Source organism: Lactuca virosa, chromosome 6 (genome assembly GCF_052849685.1).
Source record: "Lactuca virosa cultivar CGN04683 chromosome 6, Lactuca_virosa_CGN04683_v6, whole genome shotgun sequence".
Classification (NCBI taxonomy): domain Eukaryota; kingdom Viridiplantae; phylum Streptophyta; class Magnoliopsida; order Asterales; family Asteraceae; genus Lactuca; species Lactuca virosa.
The window spans coordinates 223,203,333-223,212,547 of NC_136431.1; the positions used below are offsets into that span (position 1 = coordinate 223,203,333).

General features: G+C 35.3%; 1 protein-coding gene across 1 annotated transcript; it reads right to left on the minus strand.

Moving 5' to 3' along the window:
* Positions 1 to 1,220: 1,220 nt before the first annotated feature.
* LOC145122335 (uncharacterized) lies at positions 1,221 to 2,237 on the minus strand. Its single transcript, XM_079057948.1, has one exon. It carries the CDS (start codon positions 2,235 to 2,237, stop codon positions 1,221 to 1,223), a length of 1,017 nt encoding a protein of 338 aa, XP_078914074.1.
* Positions 2,238 to 9,215: the final 6,978 nt, after the last annotated feature.

A 9,215-nucleotide genomic window follows, 5' to 3' on the forward strand; every position in this document is an offset into this window, starting at 1 on the left:
GGCATCAACGGATTTACAATCGCCAGAGAAGGGAGATATGGTGGTGATTGTTAACATTTTTGTATTTTTTTTGCAATAGATACATCAAAAACGTGAGATTTTGTTTCCTCTGTTACTGCTTTTGTTGTTCTTCTTAAAAGGATCATCAATGGTGGTGGGAAGAACACATAGATTGTGTGCTTGGTGATTTTCTATTGTAGTTCTATTTTGATTTATCGAGAAACTGGAGGAGAAAAGTATCGTTGGAGAAGGTAGATCGAGTTTGAGTTTTTCAATGTGTGTTCCAGTTATGAAACAACAGAGATGGAGAAAGGGGTCAATCAGGTCTTGGAATCGGAATCACAAACAAGAATCGATGGGTCTATATGGATTTGGGGAAAATCAAAATGGGGTCAATCAGGTCTTGGAATCGGAATCACAAACAAGATGTTAACAAACAAGATGCTTAAGCAGTGATCTACAAAGTGGATGGACGGAAGAGAAACAAGTGGCGCCGGTGATGGTGGGGACTGCCCACCACAGCAGCGGCGTCGAGTGGTGGTTGCACAACAGTTCCGCTGCTTCCTTATTTCCAGTCCAATGGTGATTGACAAGGAATAGAAACAGTAGCAACGGTGGATGTGTTGAGGGTTGGGCTTGGTCGACCAAAATAGTGACGGCAGCCGGTGGTGTTGGGCAGTAGGAAGTGGTGGAGTGTGACTGGAGCAAGGCGGAGGAGGGTCGGTAGTCACTGATTGTCAATGAATCAAGAACTTGAGGGAGTAGGTTGTAGTGTTGTATGAAGTCAGATACGAGAGAGAGATAGAGAGAGTAAGAGAGAGAGGATGGTGTTATTTTCTTTTTATTTTTAATGAAAATAGTAATAAAAAGTTAAAAATAAATAAAAAAATTTATCAAAGGGCATATTCATCATTTTAGGTCGGTTCAGACTAAAAACACACAAAAATGCCAACCATAGGGACCAAAATCGTATCTAAAATTGAACCAGTGGTGCACCAACATTTTGTTTTGGTCTGTTTTGGACCAAATGTACATAATTTTGCCAACACAGGGACTATTTTTGCAATTTTGTCTAAAAAATATATGCCATAGGTAATTTAATGAGAGAAAATCTGAATGAAATATGAGTAGATAGCCTGGACTTTTACAACATGACCTTAATTGCTACTTTCCACCGAAGTACAACAATAAATGCAAAATGTACTACAAAATAAAGGCTTTTAAACCTGTTGTTGTAGTTGAGGTCTTCCAAGCTGGATTTCCTCGCCGCCGACGGTGGGATTCACCACCGTCTCCCCCATGTGACCTCCTAAAACCGTCGACAAACTAAGCTTATCAATCACTTCCCCATGATGCGATTTGCAGACCAGATAAAGCACCGTTTGGGTCACGATGAAGAGCAAGAACAACATCAAAAGCAAAAGCCCACATAATATTCCTATCATCACCCTCCAAATCATCGCTAGTTCGAAAACACCTCGACCATATTCCACGAACAACTCATACACAACAAATAATCCCACCAAAAATGCGTACAAAACGAATGCAATTCCCATTCCCACTTTCTTCTTCCCATTCGCGAGATACTTACCTTTCTTCATGGCTTTAAATCCTTGAGTGTTTTCAAGAACAGTAACGACGCTAGCCAGTTGACAAACAACGCTCAGGTATAAGAAAACAATAATGTATACGATGAGGAAGATAAGCAAAAGAATTAAACCCAATGTTGATTTATTGCGCAAGAAAGATCTGAAGATCGCTAGAGCCACCGAGCCGATTACGTCGTAGATGAAGAGCGCAATGTATATGAATGAGAAAGTGACTAAGAGTCGTTTCCAGACCTTCTGAACGACTTTCATGGCATTTCGGAAAAGAGTTTCTCGGTCGGTGTAGATGGAGGCGATGGTGAAGACGACGGCGGCGGTGGAGAGGAGGGAGAAGACGGTGAGGAGGATGAGGAAGGTGATTTTGAATAGCAAGTAGTAGAGCCAATCCATGGCGCTTGTTCGGTTTCCATCGTCCTCATTAGGTTCAAATTGCAGGAAAGAATTGGTCTCGATATTCCAGAATACATGGTGGGAGATTTCCATTTCAGCTAAAAACACGATTGTGAGAGGTAGGATTAAGGTGAGAGTGATTTGTGCGAAGATTTTCTTCCATGAGAAGATGGTTTTGAATGATTGTTTGAAGATTCCGAAGAAGCCAACGGATTTCATATCTTCTTCGCTTCGATCCATGGTGGTTTGTGTGGGATTTTTGCAGGTGAAGTGGTGTGTAGGTAGGTGTATGAATGGATAGAATCGCTTACCCTTTATATCTAACTCACCAATTTATTTAGTGGGATCCATTCTTCAACTTCTTGTTGATATATAACTCACCAATTTAATTATATAATACTGGCAACTTTCACTACCAACTTGCAACTTGTGGGGTGTTCGATAAGTAAAGGCAGTATAGCAACAGATATGTGGCTCGACTCCAATAAACTCGGGGTCGTCGGATATAATCAAGTGTAACGAGATAAACTTCCTATTTTTATACCTATAAATGTTTCTATCCAATAAATTTATGACAAGTGTTATCATTCCATATTTTTTTTAACTTAACTCATTAAGGCTATATTACAATATATATCAAATAAAATTAAATTGAATGGTGATTTGTTTAATATGTAGGAATAATTATAAGCATAAGAGGTACAAGGTCACCATAGAACAACCATAATCGTGATTTATTGGTTACCTTACAAAAGGTATTATGTACCACTTATTCAACCCAACTTTATTAAATGTTAGATTTTTTCAATCCTTGTACCTTGTATCTTACAAATGGACTTATTTGTTTCGACTAGACAATAAAAACCAACAAAAAATAGTTTTATCCAGAATCCCAAGAGAAGTTAATCCTGATAATTACACAACAAACAACCTCGAGCTTGTTGTATAGAACTAGACATTGTCAAAACTTGAACCTGTTTATCCCAAAGTTCAAAAGTATTATCCATAACCAACTAGCCAGGAGGTAACAAAAATTAATTTGGTTGGCTGGTTTGATAGTGTAGCCTTATTTTTAAGTTTTTTTTATTGGATTTCAAACACACAAAAAACACAATTAAACTTAGGGTTAAATGCAAAAATTAGTAGTGCATATTTCTAGAATTTTACTAAATTGTTTCATTTTTCAATTCTTATTATTACGGCATTGTTTTTCGAATACATTTTCAGTAGAATAACATATCATAATGGGTAAACTACTACCTTATCGTTCATCTCATTGTTAGAATGAGTATGCATTTCGAAGTACAATATTGTAATAAAAATTTCTTAAAATCTAATGGTGTTTGCCAAGGTCTAAAGCGAGGAATTAAGTTTCCATGGATTATACGATTTTTGTTGGATACTCATGACGGGCTGGGTATATTGAGTGAATAAAGAGGTGTACAAAAAGCCGGTTTTAAACCGGTTCAGGTTAGACAAATAATTCATGCAATAACAAATACAATATATACGTTTTTTAGAAAAATAACAAATATAGCTATTTTCTTATTTTGTTTTTTCAAATTTTAGCCAATAAAAAAAATCTTCGACCAACAATCATATATTTCGTTGGGCATCCTGCAAAACATTTATGCATACTGTGAAATGGGTCCATTATAACATAGTTGTTGGTATTTTGTGATGTCCTTAAAACATTTCGCAGGATACCTTGTGAAATGGGTCTATGAACAATACGAAATGGGCCGGAATAGGCTGGACATACTCCCCCATAATTAAATCAATTTTTTGGGTTTCTTTTTTTTTTTTTTTTTTTTTTTTTTACTTTCAGGTTTTCATTTCACAACTCTAGAAAAATATGAAGTTTACTAAGAATTAATTAATTTAAAATTTAGTTTTTTTGATAGAGTTTTCGATAAGTTATTCTTTATTGTATATAAAAACATAATTTGCAAAAAAAAAAAAAATAGAAACAAAAAACTATATAGTTTATTAATTTTTTGCATTTTAAAGATAAAGTAATTCAAACAATTTTTTGAAATTCTGATTTGACATTAAATAAGCTAAAAAAAATATAATTTGTTTTAAATAACCAATCCTAAACACCCCTTAATTTTTCTTTAATTCTTCGATTCAATATGGGAGCTGATCCGTACACAACAATTTTTTTTTCATACACAAACAATTGGTGCTTTAAAATGTTGTATTGTACAACTATATAATGCATAAATTGTTGTGTATGGCAAAAAACTGTTGTGTACGAATCACTTCTCATCCAATATCATTTAAGTTAATTAACTTTACTACTTAATAGACAAAATTACATAAATGGTCTTTGTGGTCTACAAAAAGTCACAACTTCAATCCATATTTTTTTTCTTTTTCGACAAATATTGTACTTATGATTTCTAAAAAAATAAAAAACAAAAAACAACTCTGCCACTACCTTATTCCATTCATATTCATCGCTAATACTCTTCTTTCTCTCATGTTCTTCCCGGTCCAACTCCACAAATGAAATTGACTCCACCATTCATCATTTTCACACCAAATATAACATAGGTGTTTATTCAATCCATATCCATCGTTTCCACAGCAACACCTATGCATATATAGGTTGGAGTTGCAAAAATCACCAACCTAACCCCCCCCCCCCACCCCTCAATCAGGATTTGAGTGTTTCAAAAGTTGTTCGTGATCGTTGAGTCTTTTCAGTAGATTAAGATTCTGATGAGGCAAATGATGCTACATAGTTAAAGATATTAGCCAAATAAAAAACTATCAAGGCCTTGCAATTTTAGAAATTGTTATAAATAAATCTAGAAATCGATGGAATCAATTACAATTTTAGTAATTTGTAAAATAAAAAAATAATACATGCTTCCAACAATCCATCGATGTATATCATATAGTTATGTGGAATAAGAACACAAATCCTAAAAGATTTTGAACTCTAATTATGTATACAAGTAAACCTTGACCCATAATTTGGTTTTCCTCAAGAACTGGAGCATCAGAAACAACGACGCTAGTGAGCTGGAACATCAAAACTGAAGCTTTAGAGGCATTGACACTTTAGGCATCGAGAATTAGAGGATCATAATGCAGGTGGCAGAGATCGAGAAATGAAGATGTTGGTGAGTTGTCACTAACATTGTTGTCATCCATCATCACATCATCAACTTAGCATTGTTCTCTCTTCTCTACAACTCTTTATCCATCTCCATTTCTATATCTCGAATCATCATTTTCCTCTTTTAATTTCTCACATAATCGATCTCACTCTCCATCCCATCCTCTTTATTGCTATCATTTTCACTCCTCTATTGCCTGAAGTATATCTTTTCTCTTTCACAATTGTAATCACCATGCATAATTGTGGCAATGGATGGGGTTGCGAATTTTTTGACGACTTGGATGAAGAGCTGGAGGGGTTGGGGTTTTATCCAACGAAGATCTGATGAATTGATATTTTGTTAAGTTAGCGAAAGATTATAAACAAATGAGGGAAAAGAGGAGCGATGGTTGGTGTTGAAAATGGTGTCCAAGGTCATTAACTGTTTTGGTAATATTTCTAATAATAGCAGGGTCCTTTTGGGTTGGCCTCATGAGCTAAATTGCATAAGGAAAAGGAGATAAATAATATGTTAATTTATTAAAGAATTAATAAATTAATTAGAAATTATTCTGATAAATTAATTAAAATGATTTAATTAATTAAAGATGTTGAATATTAATTAATAATATGGATTAACTAGAATATTTTTGAACCTACTGGAATACATATAGGGGATGGTTTTGGCATCCCTTGAATATGGATAAGGCTGGTATGAATCAGACAAAGATAAACCATAGAGTTTCTATCCATCTATGATTCAAATACCTACTTGTAAATAGATTGCTAGAGTAAACCCTGGTGCCAACTATTATTCCTTCAAATTCCATCCATATTTTTTCTATCTATCTATCTATCTCTCTCTCTCTCCCACTCTCTTTAGACTAAAATCACACCATCTCTCTTAGGGTTTGGTGATTTTCGTATAAACCCTCATTTGGGTTGATTCCTTTTGTAATTTGGTGCGATGGGTATGATTCCATTAGAACAGTGCTCTTTTGGATCCTACATCTTTGCAAAAACATGTCATGTACGAGATCATAGGCAATCGAATATGAGGTTAGTAATCTTTACTTTTGTTGTTTTTAAAGTACGTTGATATAATAGTAAAACATAGATTATAGGTTGCATGTGCCTTTAGGTATATCAAGTTTTCATTTTTCCACTACCTTTAGATAGTGTACTTGATGTTATAGATCTCCAACAGTTGGGATACCGGGGTGGCTTTTATTTTCATTTCCCCCGTTTAAGTTAAATTTAATTAAGTAAAAAAGATAAAAGAAATTTAAAAGGGAAAATATGATATTTAATGTGGCTCAAGGACCAACTATGCAAGTTTTAGAAACCACATGGACCATGTTCTTCAAAAAAACCAAAATTGAAGTTGTGATATTTGATAAACCACATTAACTATTATGTAGTTTTATCTACTCAATATAAAACCAATTATTTAGAACCAACAATTAGTTTTAAATTACACCATTAAAATTAATTCCCATCATTTTGTCTTTATTTCTCGACTTTGCGAACTTATACATTGTAACATCCTAAAAATTTAGATAAAATTTTCATTTTTAAATTCATTCCAATGATACGATAATCATATCAAAACAGTCTGAGACTATAACATAATAAAATATTATCAGAGTGAAAAATCCCAAAATCACGTGATACGGAAAAAAAAAAATAGGTGGATGCAGTGCGATCACGTTGGGCCCTTCCCTTTCGAGCTGGAAGTACCTGAAACATAAACTGAAAACCGTAAGCACAAAGCTTAGTGAGTACCCCCAAAATACCTCATACCATACAAAAGTACAATCAAGTATATTTGGGTGCTTGCAATCCCCTTCGGTCTATTTCAACCGAATCAGGTCTATTTCACCCCACTACCATTACCACATAATATCATAACAAAAGAATCACAGAGTCATCAAGCAAATACAGGCATAAATGACAGTTGTCATGAATAAAATCATCATACTACAACATAAACTAGTGGTTCGGCATTGGTGCCTTCGACTTACGGATACAGTGAAGGAAAATCACCTCAGACTGAAGGTATGAAATCACACTTGAGTTGCTGACTCGCAAAGTCCTCAATGAGGTCAATAGCCTACCATGAAGGTCCAAACCCTAAATCCTATATTTAAGGGAAAAACTACTTAATCTATGCCTTATTAGGCCTAACCCACCAAGGCCCACACACAATTAGTCCCTAGGCCCAAAAGATATGTCATGCCAAAAATGGGTCCAATTCTAAAAAGCCCATTATAGAAAAACTCACGGACCAACAAGGGCCAAGAGTCTCTAATTCCCAAAATAGCCTGAAATAAGCCCAAGTCTTCTCTCTGGTGAGTACGGTCATTGTACCCTCGGAGTACGCCCGGCATACTCAAAACCCTCGCAGCATCGGGACCTTCGGCACGTACGTGCAGCGTACATATGTGTATGCCTTGCGTACGCCTCAGTTGACTAATTTCCATTTTTGAGGTCTTAATCGGTTACGACATAACGTCCAACTTCAGATCTAGGCTTCTTAAAACGTAGTAAGCCATAAAGTTGCCAACTTTACGATTTTGCATGTGTTAATGAGACCCAATGTTTAATAAGATCCATAATAAGCACCCAAACTCATGCATGGTCCAAGATAACTCATCATGATTGCATTTTTATGGTTCCTAATAACTCCACAATGGATAAAGTTTCCAAATTTATTCATTAGAATGGTACAACCAACCAATATCTAGTCTTTAAGTCTCAAAGGAACCAAAAGTGCATCTTTTCCAACCTAATCCATTAAGTCCAAGTCTCAAGCTTTTAGATCTGAATCAAAATAATGTTTGGTTGGATAAAGTTTCCAACTTTATCCATAACAAGGTCAGAAACTTGCAAGATCTAGACTTTATGCACTAAAGTGACCAAAAGCTCATAACACCCAAAACGATCTAGATCTAACAAATGCATTATCAATATTCAAACTTTATACCTCTAGAAGATAGATCAAGGTGAACAAAGTCTAGATCTACAAGCTCCAATGCAACCGACACTTCTCAAATGAGCTCCTTCTTCTCCAAGATGCACCAATAACACTCCAAAGCACTTAAAAACACCTTCTTTTTGCTCACAAGGCTCAAAATAGGTTTAGAGTTTCAAGGGAGGTTGTTGGAGAGGTGGAGGCTGAGAATGGAATGGGTTTGGGGAAGTTAAAGAGCTTAAATAGGGCTCAAACCACGAAAATAGGGTTTGGGCACTGATCGCGTACGCCCAGCGTACTCCAGGGACGCCCATCATACTTCATGAATGTCTTAGTACGTCCAACATGCTCCAGTATGCCCAACATACTCCACATATCCCTAGTACGCCCAACATACTCTAGGTACACCCAACCTACTAGACTAAGCCCCAAAACCTTCATAACTTCGAACGGTCATAACTTCTTTGTTCCAACTCTTTTTTCGACGATCTTTATATCCCTGAAAAGGTAATGAGAAGCTCTACAATCTTATCAACTGTCCTTTGCCTTAAAACATTCCGAACTTACATCCAAAATTCATAAAAAGGCTCGGTTATCACTTTACGGTTATACCTATGGGCTCCAAAGCACCAACCGAACTCTCGGATCACTTAATACACATTACCTACATCCAAATGGGCCTAAGTCTCTCTTTCTCTCTCCCAAGGCATGAAGCCTTACGATAACTGATCTTCAGGTCACAGCCCTGAATTATGAAACGATTCGAGACAGGGTGTTACATACATCTTTACATTATCTGGATTTTGATCTTGTTTTTCATCATGTCATATAGTAATCTTTTTATGTGTCATATTTTTGTAGTGTTTATTACTTTTGATACTTACACTTTTAATTTAAAAAGTCGTCAAAATAATATGATTATTAAATAGAAGCATTCATTTTGCGTTGAAATAAAAACTAATAAATATAATACAAAATGGATCGACCACATATCAATGATCTTTCCCACGATTATGATTATGAGAGTATCAACTTAATTTGCTTACAATATATGTTAACTCTAAGTCTAGTACATTTCATAATATACATCAAGCGTCCAAAAACTTTAGTATATTCTAATTGAATTACATTA

Coding starts and splice junctions, on each gene's coding strand:
- LOC145122335 (XM_079057948.1), bottom strand. CDS start 2,237: ATGGATCGAAGCGAAGAAGATATGAAATCCGTTGGCTTCTTCGGAATC.